Source organism: Bos javanicus, chromosome 14 (assembly GCF_032452875.1).
Source record: "Bos javanicus breed banteng chromosome 14, ARS-OSU_banteng_1.0, whole genome shotgun sequence".
NCBI lineage: Eukaryota > Metazoa > Chordata > Mammalia > Artiodactyla > Bovidae > Bos > Bos javanicus.
Window position 1 is genome coordinate 57106101 of NC_083881.1, and position 18653 is coordinate 57124753.

General features: G+C 37.5%; 1 protein-coding gene across 2 annotated transcripts in view; it reads left to right on the plus strand.

The window, feature by feature from the left end:
- The window catches only part of ANGPT1 (angiopoietin 1), a 469567-nt gene that overhangs the window by 162575 nt on the left and 288339 nt on the right, over positions 1-18653 (plus strand). For both annotated transcript variants that reach the window (XM_061439144.1, XM_061439145.1), the window contains exon 2: positions 3905-4149. In XM_061439144.1, the coding sequence (XP_061295128.1) occupies positions 3905-4149 (245 nt within the window). The remainder of the gene's footprint in view (positions 1-3904; positions 4150-18653) is intronic.

The window sequence follows — 18653 nt, forward strand, 5'->3', positions numbered from 1 at the left end:
TGAAATTAATTTTTAAGGATTACACATGTTATGCATTATTATTTTATCATGTTCTTATGCCTAACTCATTTTTTTTAGATAACTTTGGTTTCATCCTGACTGTAGGCAAACTCATGCAGTAAATACAGCAGATGTGGTCAGCCATGTAGTAGATACTAAGTAATTAATCAGTCCATTCACTCATTTCTTTAATTTTTTCATTCCTTCAACTAAAGGGGATGGTAAGCACTGGAGAATCAATGATGGCAATGAGGAGATGACTTTATGACCTCACAGCTAGAGGTGATACAGACCAAAAAAAGAAATAATTAGAAAGCAGTGTGGGAAGTGCCATGGAAACAAGAAGAGAAGGTTATTGAAATACATTGGAGAAAGCCAATTATTATGCCTGGAGAAATTAAAGTGTAGTAAAGAAGTAGTAAAGACTTGTCCTTAGGACAGATTTAGGGCCATCAATTCCCCATGTAAGTGATATTCCCTGTCCCACTGGAAAGTTCCGGATGAGCCTAACATTTCCTGGGACTATTGTAAATATGAGATTGAACCTTAGAGCATATACCTCCCTATTCCAGAATTCCAGTCATGCAAATAAAAGATACAGGACTTTTAAGATTAAGCTCCTTCAGTATTCAAAACTTTTTTGAGTGGAAGTGAAAAAATGGGGCTGGGTTTCATGTTACCTCTTAAATTCTAAAGTCTTGTAAATTGTATCATTTCTGAATATGTTCAGCAACAAAAAATAATATTGCTACCAGTTAGATTAAGTCCCCCAAAACTATGGTCTTTATGGCATGCCATTAGGATCTTCTAATGCACCCAGGGTCTGCTCAGCTGAAGTCCCAAAATGCAAGTCCAATTTTGCATGTTCCTGTGTTTTCAAGTTGCTTGAAATTGATTCTAAACTTTTTTTTCTGGATTGGCATCAGTGCTTCCAGTGTTATGGGTTTTTTGTTTGTTTGCTTATTTTTCTGGAAAATAAATCACTCTCTTACTATTTCTCTGTCTCTTCCTTTTAAAATTTTTTGTTTTTTATGTTTCTTAGTTGTCTACTTTTCCCTCAGAAAGTTGTACATTGCTTCTTTTCATTTGTTCAGATTGTAAAAGTTTAAGTGAACAGACACATGTAGATACACTCAGACAGACAGACAGACACCCACACGGAAGAGCAAAATTTTAACAATTCTTGCTGATACAAAACATAGAAACACTTTAATAGACACCTCACTACTCTTTTGTGTATCTTCTGAGGATATTCGACTGTATTTAGTTCTTAATGAAGCACTTAGAGGTGTTGGTTTTGGACTCTTTTCCTTCCAGGGATAATTTTTTTTTTTTTTTTTTTTGGCGGGCGTCGCAGACGCTCGCAGGTGACCCTCCCGCCCCTCCAGTCGAAGCCCACAACGGCCGGCGGGGCTGGCCTCTCCCCTGCGCGCGCGCGCACAAGCGCGCCTCCACCCACACGCCGGGCGCGGGCGCGGGCACGATCACCTCCAGGGATAATTTTGAAGCCCGTAATGTTGGAAAATGTTCTCAGACAATTTGTGCTCTGCTGGTGCACTTTGTCCCTGTGGGCCCTTAAAAACTCAATTTCATGGGTTACCTGTCACTTTGTATGTTTGTTTTTTGGGGGCACAGAAAAGGATTAAACCACCTTAGTAGTATAAAATGGCTTTTAATCAGTTTTTTTCCTTCTAAGTATGATCACTTAACCTGCTTTATAACTGTGAATCAGTGCAGCTGGAGCCCTTTTGGAAATCCTTTGCCTGGTGTGGGGTTAGAAGCATAGGGTTGGAATCAGTTGGCTAGAGTTCACTATTGGCACCATTGTTTGCTGGCTGTATGACTTGTGGCTGACTAGCCTTTCTTTGATTCAGTTTTCCTATTGATAAAAATAGAGTCAAAGGTAATATTCATGTCTTCGGTTTGTTGGGATAGTTGAATAAGATTGTGTGTAAGGAGTGCTTAGCCTGGCCTGGAATATAGTAAGTTCTCAGCAAGTGTCATTCTTATTATGGCATATGAGTAGCGTAGCCAACAAGGAGACAGGGCAATATCAGGAAGAGGCCACAAAGGCGCTTCACAGACTATTGCTATGTTTGGTATTACTTGCTCCTGTATCTGTCAGTTCAGAAATTTGTTATTTTGTGTGGAAAGGACTGATAAATCTTGGCACCGTTTCCCCCCAAGTAAATCACATTATTTCTGAAATTTGTTTTGCACTCGCCTTTAACTTCTTTCCACACATCAGTCTCTAACCCTTACCGCTCTTCATCTACTGCCTTCTGCCTCCATTCCAGGACATGAGAGTCAACATCTGTGGCTTCTGTTTTCACACCATGATTGCAGTTGGGAAACTCCATTCCCCAAAATCCCTCCCAGTTCTTGGTGAAAGCCTTTGCTTATAATTCATGTTTTCCACACAGAGCTAGTAAAGATCTCAGTGCTGTAAAATTAATTCTATAATTATCACCTGTTCTTTATGTTCAAATGTTTGTTCAAATGCTTACACCCTACATTTAAGAAATCATCTTCTGATACTTTTTATTTCGTACTTAATAGAAGCAGAGATTTCTCCCATACAGCCCTATGCTGTCTCGTTAACACACCTGATCTGTTTGTTCTCAGACAGTTTTCCTGTGCAGCCATGGGAGAATTTATGTAGAACTTCCATACCAGCATTAAAGATAGTCATTGCAGTACCAAAGAGGCCCTTGTGAAATATATGATTGGGATGTACCACAGGAATTAATAATTCTCAGGCCACTGTCTTAAATGGTAACCACAGTGTTTTTGTAAGGAAGTTGCTCAATTTATGTACACAGAACACACAGGGCTGCATTCTGACTGGGGAGCCAGTTTTATTTAAAATTTATATCTCAGAAAATACTAAAATTATTCTACTTAATATGCACATGCTATATTCCTTTGAGTGACATTATGAAATATTTTGCTAATTTGACCCTTCCTGATAATTTCCTGAAATTCTAAGTGAATAAATGCCATCTCTAAAAATGGTTTTAATGTCTTTTTCCCCAGAGTAAAGAATTATTTTTAAAAAAAAAAATTAATAATTGTACAGATTCATCATCCACTGTAAAAAATAATTTTCTTGGAAACTATGCCAGTTTTCTTCTTCAGGTTCCCCAATCAAGTAAAACTTTAAAGACATACTTCTAGTTTGCTAGATTTTAGTAGGTCAGCATACACACCAAAAGTGTATTAAGGTGGACTGCTCTATTTATTGATTTGCAGTGAATCTGCTAAAGGCTCAAGGCAATTGTCTGCGGAAGGGGCGGGAGGGCCATACACGATCGAGGTCATGCGCATCTAGCCAATTTGTAAGACGATCCAGCCGCTTCAAGCCATCAGCAATCCTTAGCATAGGGGCACACTCATGCATTCTTGTCAAGTCATCTTGTGAAAGGCTGCCTGCTTCCAGCTTGGCTTGGATGTGCAACCTTAATAAAACTCACTGAGGTCTGGGAGAAAATAGCAGATCTGCAGCAGATAGGGTAGAGGAAAGGGTCTAGAATATGTACACGCAGCTGACTCAGGCAGGCTCCACGCTGAACGGTTACACCGAGAGGAAACAATAAATCTCAGCTACTATGCAATAAATATCTCAAGTTTTTAACTAAGGAAACTATCATTACGGTGAAATTAAAAAAAAAAAATACCATTTTAGAACAAAGCTAAAAATGGCTAGTTTTCTGTGATTCTTCTACAAAACTTTCTTTGAAAGGGAAAAGTCAAACAAACAAGCAGTTTTACCTGAAATAAAGAACTAGTTTAAAGGTCAGAAGAAAGGAGCGAGTTTTGCGAGAGGCACGGAAAGAGAGTGCCGGCAGTACAATGACAGTTTTCCTTTCCTTTGCTTTCCTCGCTGCTATTCTGACTCACATAGGGTGCAGCAACCAGCGCCGAAGTCCAGAAAACGGTGGGAGAAGATATAACCGGATTCAACATGGGCAATGTGCCTACACTTTCATTCTTCCAGAACACGACGGTAACTGTCGTGAGAGTACGACAGACCAGTACAACACAAACGCTCTGCAGAGAGATGCTCCACACGTGGAACAGGATTTCTCTTCCCAGAAACTTCAACATCTGGAGCATGTGATGGAAAATTATACTCAGTGGCTGCAAAAAGTAAGTGAACGCTTTCAGTTTCTAATTCCACGGAGCCTTTTCTGTTCTCCCGCTGCAACTAACTTAGAGTTCCTTAGGGGGCCATTTGTGTGTTTACCTTTTGCTCCAGGGGGGCAGTGTTTGCAAATGCAAGACGGCTCTCTCCCTGTGACTTAAGGGGGTGAGCCAACGTTTTGTAGGCTTGTGCTTCTGAGGTATGGTGGCACCCCATTTGTGTGCCTAACACTGGCACATTTTGTGACATTTTTGGTTTTCTCTTATTTAAAATTTAGCTTGAGTTTTTCTGACTGTCAAAGCCCAACTTAAAAAAAAACAAAGCATGTATGTTTTGAGTAAGTTGGTGAAAAAATTAAATAACAACAGTACTATCAGGATCAAATCAATTTTACACCCTGAAATTTTGTGCAGCTAGGACAGAAAGTCATCACCAGATACTTATTTTTCAACCTCTAGTAAAGTTAATATAAAATGTGGATAAATACAAAGTATGATATTTGATTGAAGAAATTGAATAAGTATGTAAAGGAAACAGTTTCAGCAACTAGTAGAATAGTAAAGGACTGATTTCTGTCATATATTTCTTCTGTCCTTGAGAAAAAAATCAGGAAAATATATTTGAATGTGAATTCATTAGGAAGAGGTTGTTTGCCCGCTGTGAAAAGACATGCACCTGCAGCTTTGGGCTGAACATGACATGTAAATTTTGCTATGTCCCTAAAGTGCCTCTTTCCTCAAGACATTATCGTCACACACAGTGCAATATGGGGATCCAGATAAGTGTTAATGTTGAGTATGCATTGAATCCTAATTTGCAAAAATCAAGCATCATATTTAGTTATTTCTCTATAAACCATTTAAAAGTTTTTGTTGAAAATATGCCAATGAAAAATAACACACTTTCTGAAATTCCTTCCCTCTTTGCTCTCTGTTTAATTGTGTAACAAGTAAGCAGCAGATAACAAGTGTGTTCAAATGTGTCACTGGAAGGGTGACAATGTCAGTGTCCCATTTGTGGAAAGCTTCTCCCCCAGGGATCTTTGCTAAAAATTCACTTGATGTGCATGGTTAGGAACACAAGCAGTCTAGTCGTCTTTATGTTAGTCTGTTAACAGAACAAACCCTTTAAGAAGATAAAAGATAGGGAAAGGACAAACGCTCTTTTTTGTTCCTGTGTGGTCACACTCACTTAGATCACCTCCTGCTGAATCATGCCAAGTAATAGTTATTTTACTTTTGTCCACTAGGGACTGAACTAAGATCACTGTTATTTTATTTGACAAGTTAACTAAAACTTCATAGTTTTAGAGTTTCCAGCCTTGGAATTTTAGTTAATCTTCCTATTGTAGATTACAGATGAAAAAAATACATCGATAGGCAAAATAATAGAAAACAAACAATTCTGAAGTCTTTTGATAACATGGCTTAAATTTCAGGCACTAATTAAATGTAGCTTAAATTTCAGACACTAATTACAACAGCAGTTTATAATAGGATTTTTTTTTTCCTTTCACAAAACTTATTTCCATCATGAATAAATGAATTTGGTTGAATAGCTTATTACTATTCTCAGTATACTGTTCATACAGTTTTGAATGAGAATTTAATCATTATAAATTAGTTTGGATTCATTGAGGAAGGTGGAGAGGGAAATTTAGTCCCAAATTGTCTTCAATGAGTTGTTCTACCAAAAATGTAATATTTTGTTTGCTTAAAATATACAATCCAAATGATGATTTAAGCATGAAAATGCATATTTTTGTTGTTGTTATGCAGTTATTCAACAGTAACAGGATACAGACATGATTCTACTGGATTTAAATCATGCACATGCTTCATATATTAATGTTTGAAATACATTTGATTTTTGTTTGTATTATTTTTGGTCAAGATTATGGCGTAGTTTTCAGATTATAGCCAAGCATAACTATGAACATGTCTTTTGGTTAAACTGACCCTTGCTAGCATGAATCAAGCAGAATATATGCTGACAGTGTCTCTGTTGGTTTGAGTCAGAGCAGTTTGGCTTGACAATTGTCCGTTTGAATTTGCATATCTTTTGTCATTGTTAATGCGATTGGTTGGAGGATCAAGAAACCAAATAAATGCATTCAGCAAAGAACTTGCTAAAGGCTCTCATAAGTTTCCCTTAATTAGAAGTTTTCTATACTTCAAGCTCTAAGTTTCATGCAGTGTATTTATTTTGATAATTCAAATGGAAATCTTTTTTATTGTAACCATTTGGTGTACTTAATACTGTAATTTGTATTACTTCTATTTTGATTCCCAGTAGTTGTATTAGGATCAGAAGTAATGCACTGCAGAACCTGAGGCTATCAGTGTAAGTGTAAGTAATTCATCCATTTATTCAACAGAATAATTCATCAAACATGTGATTATTATGCAGCTCACGTCATCACTATTCGGAATTTTTTTTAATGCAAAATGTATGTTATCAATGCTAGCAGCAACTTGATGATAATTTATGTTAATCTATTACCTTGCTTGATGTTTGGTAAACTGGATTCTTTTAAATATTCTTCACAAGAGACTAGCTGTCACTATAAGTCAATATATGAGACTTAGACTTCCCAATCTCATTCCTCAACTTTTCTGGTCTTGTAACTGAATAAGATGAGAGGCAAGGTGGGCAGTGGGGCATAGAATGTATTGGTCATCATAAGTGCTGGAACTGTTACATTACTGGTCTCTTGATGTGACAGATTTAGTTCTTGGAGATCAGCTTTCCATGATAGCTTGTTGATTAATACCAACATGAGATAGGTTTGTAGCATCATCCTTACTTTTAAATCAGGAAAAGCAATATACATAAATGTTCAAAAGTCACATTTTTATTGGATGAAACACCTGGGTTGTCCGTCTAGGTTTGACTTTCTTCTGCCATATAGCTCTTTTCAGAATTATTAACAAACCATACTAATACCTGAGAGTGACCAGATCTTAGGATAGTAAAGATAAGTACAAAAGGCCTTTGTGTCTTTGCCGCTTTTTTTGTGATTCCTTTTTACTTTCCTATGACACAGAAATCTCTATTGTTGAATGTCTATTCCACATCCTGTGCTTCTTGAACTGTTGTTTTCTTTCTCTCATATACCCCAAGTTCACAAATACGTGTATTTAAAATGTATTGGGAGAATGCTTAGAAAGTCTGTTTACCTTTGCCAAATGGTGTCTTTTCTTTTTTTTTGATTGAAAGTATAAGTAAATTGAGTTAAAAACATGCCTTGTAACAGAGAGCAAAGATCTATCTACTATACTATTTCACACTAACTAAAATTAATGAATTGATTGTTAGTATAAAATTCAGTTATGAATTGTCATCAGAATATTAATAAATGAAACACTTTTAATAAAGTGCTTGGATAAGTTATTTTTTGACTGCACTTTTTGACTAACAACATTCTCTACTTGAATACTGTATTCTTTGCTTCAGAGAATTAGGATTTAGCATACAGTTATCTGAAACATATTAATGATAGCAAGGGCTTCCCTGGTGGCTCAGATGGTAAAAAATCTATCTGCAATGCAGGAGACCTGAGTTCAACCCCTGGGTTGGAAAGATCTCCTGGAGGAGGGCAACCTATTTCAGTATTCTTGCCTGGAGAATCCCCGTGGACAGAGGAGCCTGGCAGGCTATAGTCCATGGGGTTGCAAAGAGTTGGACATGACTGAGTGACTAAGCACAGCACAGCAGTGATAGTGATAAGCTTTTTTAAAAAAAAAAACCCTTGTATCACACCTATCAACTCATATTAATATCTACTAGAGTGTGACTTCCCTGTGTGTTTGTACAGTGTCATTTCCCCAGGGCTTAGAGTAGTATATCATCCATGTGTGTGTGTGCTTAGTCACTCAGTCGTGTCTGACTCTCTGTGACCCTATGGACTGTAGCCCACCGGGCTCTTCTGTCTATGGGGGTTCTCCTGGCAAGAATACTGGAGTGGTCGCCATGTCCTCCTCCAGGGGATCCTCCACAGAATATGGATAATAAATGTCTGTTGATTGAATAAATGAATGCATTATCTTTGTATTGCAGTCTGCGCTTACTATGTGCTATTAATGTTTTGGGTATATACTTTACCTTCCCAACTATATTTTAAGTTATCTCTTAAGCAAGGACCATGTGGAGGAAGAAAAAGAATACTTTCTCTACGATTCCAGGTTCATGACTGAGACCTCTCTATAATAAAAAACATGTTAACAAGAGAAAAACAAACAAAAGTTTAATAATATGTATACCTGCACCCAGGAAAACTGAGTAACCAGCGCCCCCCCAAAATGACCTCAAATACTGTTTCCAGCTAAACACAAAAGATGTCTCAGGTAAGCCAGGTTTTCAGGGCAAGCACAGTACACAAGAGTATGGTTGTTATGAAGATTTAAATCCGTACCTCCTCTGTTGATAGAGTTGCTAGAGGTTCAGTCATCTTCCTCTTGCGATACAGAGAGTGAGTATGTGTGCATGTGTGCTAAGTTGCTTCAGTTATGTCTGATTCGTTGCGACCCGTGCACTGTAGCCTGCCAGGCTCCTCTGTCCATGGGACTCTCCAGGCAAGAATACTGGAGTGAGTAGTCATTCCCTTCTCCAGGGGAATCTTCCCAACCCAGGGATTAAACCCAGGTCTCTTACATCTCCTGCACTGGCAGCATGGGCTATTTACTAGGATACCTGGGAAACCCACATCCTTAAAATGGAGATCTCTCTTGTAAATGTAAATTCCTCTGTAAATGTAAGTTAGAAGGCTAATTCCTACTTGGTTTTTGGAGCTTTTCCTATGTCTGCTGTTTCTTAAAAATAATCAGCCTTCATCAAAAAAAAAAAAAAAAAAAAAGAGAAAAAGAAAAAAAAATCAGCCTGAAATAATCCTTATGCCAAAAGGCATATTTTGGCGTGACAAATTCTGCTCCCTTTCAACTACATCATGCAACATTTTTGTCCTAATATTACATTAAAAGATATTGAGTCTAGGCTATATGGTATTAATTATCCAAATTGTATTTAGCCAAATGGTCTAGGATCTTAAAAACTTCTATGACTCCATTTGTCTTCTTAATTATTCTCTAAGAGTCAGCTTCATTGCCAGTTTCTCCATGAAATTTACCCACACTCTACTTACCCTCAGAGGCCGAGTTCTCCAGTATTATCACATTGTACATATCATGTTAGTACTGCATTTCCATGTTGTGTAGCTGTTGTCATTTTCATTATGTGTCTTGATGGCTGTTTGCCTACTTAGACTATGAGTCCCCAGAGTGTAGTGAATGTCTCCTTATCCACCTTTATATTTTCCAAGGTGTCTATTAAATGTCTGAACAATAGTACTGTTATCATCATAATGTAGAAATAAAAAATAGCAAGTGCTAAAGTGTGTGGGTGTGCTAGGTATAAAATAAAGCGAGTTAAGGGACCTTGCAACTGCTTTCAGATGCCAAAATTGGCTTCTAAGTTACTTGAGGGTCAGCTAGATCTTCCTATGGGATGAAAAATAACTTTATACTTCTAGACTAATAGGTAAATATTTATTGCATACAGGGTAATATGTGCACATGTGAATCTAAGTAACTAGAACTGACTTCTCATCTGTGGATTGTTTTAGGGACTGGTGACTGTGTAATACTAAACCAGAGAGGGTGCTTTCTTATTTGCATGTGAGGGGATTTCTAGAATGGGTAAAATGAGCAGACAGTCAACAAGTATGTTTTTAAAAATTCGTTGTTAAATTTGAATAAAATATGCATATATGATTTATGCATGTGCTTAGTCACTCGGTTGTGTCCAACTCTTTGTGGCCCTTTGGCTGTAGCCCACCAGGCTCCTCTATCCATGAGATTTTTCAGGCAAGAATGCTGGATGGGTTGCCATTTCCCTTTCCAGGGGATCTTCCTGACCCAGGGATCGAACCTGTGTCTCCTGTGTCTCTTGTATTGCAGGCAGATTCTTTACCTGTTGAGCCACCTCGAAAGCCATTATTTATACCTAGAGATAGAAAAAATGTCAATTGCTGAGAAATGTTAATAGGAATAACAATTGTCTTTTAAACTCACTTGTAGAAATTTCTCCACTAACTTCATTTGAGAATAACCCCTGATTTTCAAGCTAAATAGACCTCTGTATTAACTTTTCAATGAATACTTCGATTTTGATTGTTATATTTAAAACTGAAAGATCCAAGAAGGCATGCAGACTTCCCGGGCCCCAGAAGTTGGGCATTTGGAGCTATAATACAGTCTTTTGAGTGTCTCTGCAAGAAGGAGCAAGCCTTCCCCCAAACTGTCTCCACTGATGGATCTCAGGTTTTGGGATCAGGGCAAACAGGTTTTTTCCTATGGGTAACTGCAGCCCTTCCTTACTCCTGACTTCCATTTCACATTGAGCTTTTAGTAGCACTCACCTCATATGTAATTCTTGATTCAGTGTGAAGTGTATAAGAATATATTGTTCTTTTCCTTAGTATCCTCGTACAGTTTTCCATTATGTGAGAAAAGAATCCAGATTCTTTACCATGAGGTCCTATATGATCGGCCCCACACTCCTCTCTGGATATCTCAGTTATTAAACCTTTCCCTCATTCCGGACACTCAGATGGCTTTAGTCTTCTTGTTATAACTCCCTCAGACCAGCTCATTCCTGTCTCAGGGACTTTACATGCTGTTTACCTAGCTAGAAAAATTCTTGCCCCACATCTTGGTATAAATGGCTCTTTCTCTTCATTCAGCCCTTTGCTCAGAAATATTCTCTGAAAGTCTTCTTTGAGCACCATTACCTACCACTTTTCCTCACTCTGCTAAGTGATTTTCTATCATTATATATATAATTTCTTCATGGCATTTACCACTGTGATCTTTTGTTGTTTATTGTTTGTCACAAAAGTGATTCTATCTGCCTCTGCTAAGAATGTAAACACCACCAGAGGCCCTAGTCTGTTTTGTTCCGTACAGTGTACCTTTACTGGTAGAAGAGTGCATGATACGCAGTAGACCTCAGTAAATATTTGCATATATATCCTCTCAGACCCGCTATGCTGTGAGGTAGGGACTGTGCCTGTTTTGTTCACTAGTTCTTTTTTTTTATTATTTTATATATTATTTTGATAGCAGATCTACTTGTCTTACACAATGACTTGAACATAGTTGGAAAGAATAATTTCTTTTTAATGACTAGAGAAATGAATGAATTCCATGGGCAAACTTCAACTCAAACGTATGTATGAAAATAAGACTTAACTATGTTCTATACATTTCCCTACTAACTATGTTAATGGGAGAAATTTTAATTAGTCCTGAATTTCTGTAATCTATTACATGAGTCAACAAACTTTGGCCCTTGGCCTAAATTCTGCCTGCTACCTATGTTTGTAAATAAACTTTATTCGAATACATGTGTGCTCATTCCTTAACTGTCCATCTATTTTTAAATAAAGTTTTATTGAAACAGAGCCATACCCATTTGCTTATGTATTGTCTATGGCTGCTTTCTTTGTGTAAAGGCAGAGTTGAGTGGTTGCAATAGAGTCCAGAAGGCCCACAGAGCTTTAAATCTGATATCCAGGGCTTTACAAAAAAAAAACAAAAGTTTGCTGAGCCCTGTTCTATATCTCAAAAGGAATGTAGTATTAACATTGAGACCATTGGAAAGTAAATTGTGAGGTTTGCTGTGTGAGAAAAGGATGGCACTGCAGGAAGCCAAGTAATCTTCAAGTCCTTGCCAGTTGGCAGGGATCCTGTCTAAGCCATTTCTTGGCTTGGTATTGGAACATGCTGTGAGATGACATTTTAGAGTACAGGTAGATAAATTTCATGTCTTTTTTTGCCCCTGCCCTTCTTCATGTGAACAGAGAAATGTTTCAAAAACAAATACATGTTAAAAAATAAAAAGCACCTGAATAACAAATCAGCAGCCTCTGGTTAAACAATGAACGGGTCTGGGTGCCAAGGTGCTCTGTGCCTGTTTCATCTTGTTGTGACATTAACAAGAATGTTGACAAAATATCAGAGGCATTCTATTTTCATAGAAATGGGACTCCAGCTCTGTCTTTTACATTCAGTCTGTTTAGAAATCTTCTCTCCTCTGTCATTTGTTTTAGATATAAATGTTGCAAGCGTTCCCTCTCTGTAAATGATGAGATGGGGAGGAGCAACAAGTGGGACGCTCAGCTACAAAATTCAGAGGTTTATCATCCCCTTTGCTGTATTTTATTAATTAAGGAGTGTTTTGTTTTTTGTTTTTGTTTTTTTTTCCTTCTCATTCTGTATGCCTTGTCTCTGTGTGGAAACATCAGCTGCCTTTTCCTGGGCCTTGTCTTCTTTTTAAATACCACAAGTTATATTGTGTCATTTGCTTACATGCCCAACCCTAATTACATTCTGAGTCATCCTTGCCTTTTGTTTCAATACAAGATTATCCTTTGCTGTGAAGTTGGGAAGTTCCCCACCCCCTTTGGTTCTAGCCCCATGGTCTGAGAGAAGGAGGGCCTCTTAGCGTTTAAATCTCTTTACAAAATGTACAAAAGATATGCCCCCTCCCTTATCACAGAGGTTTCTAAAGAATGAAGCACTCCATGGATTATCTTTTCTTTATATTTGGAGGCTCTATACCTAAATGCTTTTCTCTAATTCTTACATAGAAATATTGTAAGTGGGAGGTTTTCAGGTTTGTTTAATCTTTTTTTGCCTATCCAAATGATCTGATTTCTTCCTTCAAACAAATAAAAAGGTAATACTTAACCAAGAAAGTGAAGAAAACATATAAAGCCAGACACGACACTACTGGTAGCTAATAATTTCATCAATAATGTATTTGGACATACACAGATCTTTTGGCAGTAAGTATTGGAGAATATAGAGAAAAAATAATGTAATAAATTATATATACTATATGACTTATCAGCTCACTTACTACAGGTCCACATTCTCATGTACTGAAGTTTGTGTTGACCTACTGAAAGTGCATGAAAATTAGCATCAAGCTGTGTCTAAAGTAAATAAGTAGCTGAAATATTAATAAAATACAAATGAAATGTGAATGTCTTGAATTGTTAATAACATATACATGTAAGCCATCAAACTCAGTGGCATCAAATAGGTAAACTTACTATATATTTCTACAAAATGGCTGAATAATTTTGGAAGATGGTGTATTTAATGTTTCATTTTATGTTTAGTTTAATTCATTAAGAAGTTATACACTGTATAGATAGTCACTGTTCTGTTTGTGAAAGCTAAATGAGTTGAATTATAAGACTAGACCCTAAAGATTATTGGAGGATTTCTCTTCTACACTGTTGGTGGGAATGTGAGTTGGTGCAGCAACTATGGAAAACAGTATGGAGGTTCCTCAGAAAACTAAAAATAGAACCGTCATATGATCCCGCAATCCTACTCCTGGGCATATGCCTGGACAGAATTATAATTAAAAAGATACATGCACCCCTGTGTTCATAGCAGCACTATTCACAATAGTCAAGACATGGAAACAACCTAAATGTCCATTGACAGATGAATGGATAAAGAAAATGTGCTACATGTATACAATGGAGTACTACTCAGCCATAAAAAAGAACAATGTAATGCCATTTGTAGCAGCATGGATGCAACTAGAAATGATCATGCCAAGTGAAATAAGTCAAAATGAGAAAGACAAATACCATATGATGTCACTTACATGTAGAATCTAAAATATGGCTCAAATGAACCTACATATAGAACAGAAACAGACACACAGACGTAGAGAACAGACCCGTGATTGCCAAGGTTTGGGGAGAGGGGTGGGCTGGGAGTTTGAGGTTAGTAGGTGGAAACTATTACATTTGGAATAGATAAACAGCAGGGCCCTACTGTATAGCACAGGGGACTATATCCAATTTCTTGGGGTAAAAGAATATAAAAAGAATGTGCATATATATACAACTGAGTCACTTGCTATACAGCAGAAATTAGCACAACATTCTAAATCATTTCTTTTCTTCAATAAAAAGGAAAGATTACTGGAGAATTTCCATTCCCAGAAAACAAAATCCCAAATTTTATTTCTAAACCTTTAAAGATAATTCCAAGATTTTATAAAACATTTTAACCCTATTCTTGTCTTCACTATTAATATATAGTTGACTAGATTATAATCCAGTGGGAATTTATTGTGGCTAAAGGTTTGATTTGGTGTATGTACCCAGCAGCCCTTCTATCTAGCTTATCTCAATTGCACAGACATGAGGCAAGATTTGTATCTTTATTACTAATAACACCAGTATTTACTGTCCAGTTTTACTCAGTTTTTGAATGTCAAGAACAGAGTTATAATAAGCAGTAAGTTTAATATTTATAGAATTAATGAAAAATTTATTGAATAAATTGAGTATTTAATGACTTTTAAATGTTAATAATATAGTGAAGTTTGATATTTTTAACAAATGAGTTAATGAATTGTACATATTTCTTAGCAATGGAGCCTTGCTGCTGCTGCTGCTGCTAAGTCGCTTCAGTCGTGTCCGACTCTGTGCGACCCCATAGACGGCAGCCCACCAGGCTCCCCATCCCTGGGATTCTCCAGGCAAGAACACTGGAGTGGGTTGCCATTTCCTTCTCCAATGCATGAAAGTGAAAAGTGAAAGAGAAGTCGCTCAGTCGTGTCCAACTCCTAGTGACCCCATGGACTGTAGCCTACCAGTCTCCTCCGTCCATGGGATTTACCAGGCAAGAGTACTGGAGTGGGGTGCCATTGCCTTCTCCAAGTGGAGCCTTATTTCCAAGCAAATTATTAGGCAGAAACTTAAAACGTAATCTAGATGCAAAGCAAGGGGCTAAAGGAGAAATGGAGTGAGGCCCCACCATGATCCTCTTCCTCAGCCCCTCTCCCAGAGGCATCCTTGAAGAGACTCTATCTGTACAAAAGGATACAGATTCAAAATAACTGCAACAAAAGTTTCAAATAATCAAATATTAGCCAGATAAAGTTGCCAAAACCAATCTACTGGCAGGAAGGAAGAAACATAACACTTTAAATTTGAATATTTTTGGCAAACTGATGTAAGGATATCCAAATTTGCCATATGCAAAGTTTAAGAATATTAATGTGTAAGTTACCAAAATATGTAGACTCAAAAGTGTTGAGGCCCGCACATATTTAACATGACTTAAATATGTTTACAGTAGGCAATTCTTGGATAACTAGTGACAACTTATATAACTTATCTATTTTCATGATAGTTTATGCTTTTTTAAATTTAAGAATATTAATTACATTGATGACTTAATATCTCAAGCTACACTATTTACTTAGAATTCATTGTTAAGGGTAGTGAAAAGGAATATGAATTTTAAGTAGGCATTTTGGTATTTTCAAAATGTGCAAAGATTCTTATTAAATATACTAAGCTAATCTTTATTTAGTTTATTTAGTAATAAAATATTTAGTAATAAATATATTTATTTATTTATTTAGTACATGATAGCAGAATTGCCATTTTCTTGTTCACATGTGCTGGCTCTTTAGGATTTTTAAAGACATTGCCTGGGTTCTGAAGATTAATTCAGTTAAGAATAGGTAAAAATCATTCTTGAATCCACTTTCCCAAATACACCTGAACTACCACGTATCACAGTACACTGGAAGAGGACGATCATATGAAGGCAGTGACTTCAATTCCATTAACTCTGTGGAGCTTTTTCTCTTTCTTTAGAAGATGAATAATGCAGAGCTGTTTGGTATACTATTGGGATGAAGGCTCCAAAATTAGACCTTATACAAATTTATTATTAACTTGCTTATTATATCAGAAGTGAAAGTTCTAATTTCCTTTCTGGCTTCGCAGTGGCCTGCTTCTTCTTAAACACTAGTTGGCCCATTCTTCATTTTGGAGACTTATGAGGCTTGAAAACCAGAAAAGAGAGGTGATGAATCCACTGTAGCCCCTTTTTGCTGAGAAGTCTAAACCTACTGAAACAGATAATGAAACCAAATGCATTGTTTGTGTCCACTGTTCCCTGTGTCAAGTCTAGAGACAGTACCACACAGGATGACATGTGTTGTACCTAGAGCCGGACCACCCGGGTGAATCTTGACAGTACCGCTTCTTGCTGTGTGACCTTGGGCAAGCTTCTCTATGCCTCATTTTCATTACTAGTAAAATAAGGCAATAGCACCTACATTATAGGATGATTGTTAATAGTAAACATAAGTCACATAAATTACTTTTCATAAGTCCTATTACATAGTAGTAAATATTGAGCAAACAGTAATTCCTTGGGGGCAGTTCTGGGTTATAGTAATAGTTCAGTGTTGAGAGCTTTTACCAACTATAAGTCCCTTTGGAAGAACTTTACATGTATTAATTCATTGAATATTTTCAGTAGATAATATTATAATTTTTGGACATAGCAAATGAGGAAGCTGAGGCACAGAGAGGGGAGAAACTTGCCCAACATTGCCCAATGGCTCAGTGACAGGACACGTACCCAATTCCAAGCAGCCTGGCTCTATGACCCATGCTCTTAACCAACTATGCAATTAGATACAGCAACTTTATGATATCTCTTCTTGTCAATCTTCAAACCTTAAGTCTATTTAAACTGTTTTTCTGTGATAGTCTTTGCGTCTAAACCTGTAATTCTCTCACACCAAATGAGTGGCCCTTTTTCAAGTTTTGCTTCAGACAGCCATTTGTCCTCACCCACCTCTAAAGCTTCGTGGTTAAATTGACTGTGACATGTAGGTTGTGCTGCTGATTGAAGCACAATAGTCCAATTCTCTCTAACCTCCCACAGATCTGTTAACAGACTAAGGAATCCCATGTCTGCAGTCCCTCCAGTCATATCCTTAGAAGCACCATCTCTTGAAGTTACAAAGCTTAAATGAATCTGACTATTTATCTAAAAACTTCTAAAACACAGAAAGGCTTACAGTTGCTTTATATGGGGTGAGGCTGCCTATTCTAAATATCTTCTGTTTAATTTAATGACCTCGCTTGTGAATTTTTCTGTGGAGAATCCTTGGAAAAGCAAAAGCACATCCTGGAACTTAAAATATTATTTGCATGCAGCTTCCCTTTGTGGGTCATTCAAAGAGTTGTAAAAATGAGAAGAAAAGCCTTGTTTTCTCAGTCAATGACCTCTTATCTCACTTCCTATTTTATTTATCATTGTCCCTATTAATTAAAATATTTCTGGTATTTTGGTTCAAGAACAAAACACTGTTCAGTTCAGTTCAGTTCAGTCGCTCAGTCATACCCGACTCATTTCTACCCCTTGAATCACAGCATGCCAGGCCTCCCTGTCCATCACCAATTCCCATTTACCCAAACTCATGTCCATTGAGTTGGTGATGCCATCCAGCCATCTCATCCTCTGTCTTCCCCTTCTCCTCCTGCCCCCAATCCCTCCCAGCATCAGGGTCTTTTCCAGTGAATCAACTCTTCACATGAGGTGGTCAAAGTATTGGAGTTTCAGCTTCAGCATCAGTCCTTCCAATGAACACCCAGGACTGATTTCCTTTAGGATGGACTGGTTGGATCTCTTTGCAGTCTAAGGTACTCTTCAAGAGTCTTCTCCAACACCGCAGTTTAAAAGCATCAATTCTTCAGCGCTCAGCTAACACTGCTACTTGCAGGCAATTGTAATGACTCTTCTTCCTGGTCTCAGAGGCCTGATTACTCAGATGCCTGGGCCTTGAGATTAGCTGCCTTCATGGCTGATAAAACCAATTGCATGAGGTGGAAAGGCTCCAAGTTACCCTAACTTCCCTCTGTCCATTGTTCTTCATAGAGTGCAAAAGAGAAGAGAGGACAGAATGGGGTGGGGCAAAATAGAACTCAGCTGTACCTTTTCATCCTCCACCCTTGCATAGTGGGACATATTAAAAAACATTAAGAAAAGAAAACAAAACTCACTGCATATCCCCTTGGTTGACCCAAGTTCTCCAAGGAGTGCTAAGAATCAGATTGTAGGGACCCCAAAGATAGTGATAGGATATATATTGAAACATGAATAAATTTTCTGTGGTGATCAAACTATTTAGGGGTGACTCTTTGGTCAGTGAAGTGGTCTAAAGAATTCTGGTGCTAGCAATGACTATTATAACTTTCTCAAGTTTAAGATTATCTTTCTTTATCCTCTCCATATTTTTCAACTTACATCGATTGTGTCTGACACTGTTCATCTCCTCTCAAGTGTCGTGTGCATGTGCTTAGTCGCTCAGTCATGTCCAAGTCTTTGCGACCCCATGGACTATAGCCCTCCAGGCTCCTTTGTCCATGGGATTTCCTAGGCAAGAATACTGGAATGGGTTGCCATTTCCTCCTCCAGGAGATCTTCCTGACTCTGGGATCGAACCCACATCTCCTGCATTTCCTGAATTAGTAGGTGGATTCTTTAGCACTGCACCACCTGGGAAACCTTCAAGAGTTCACTGACAAAATAGCAAATACAAATTAATAGAAGTTGGGATGTGACCTCCCATATTTAGTTATATGAAAGTGAAAAAGTGAAGTTGCTCA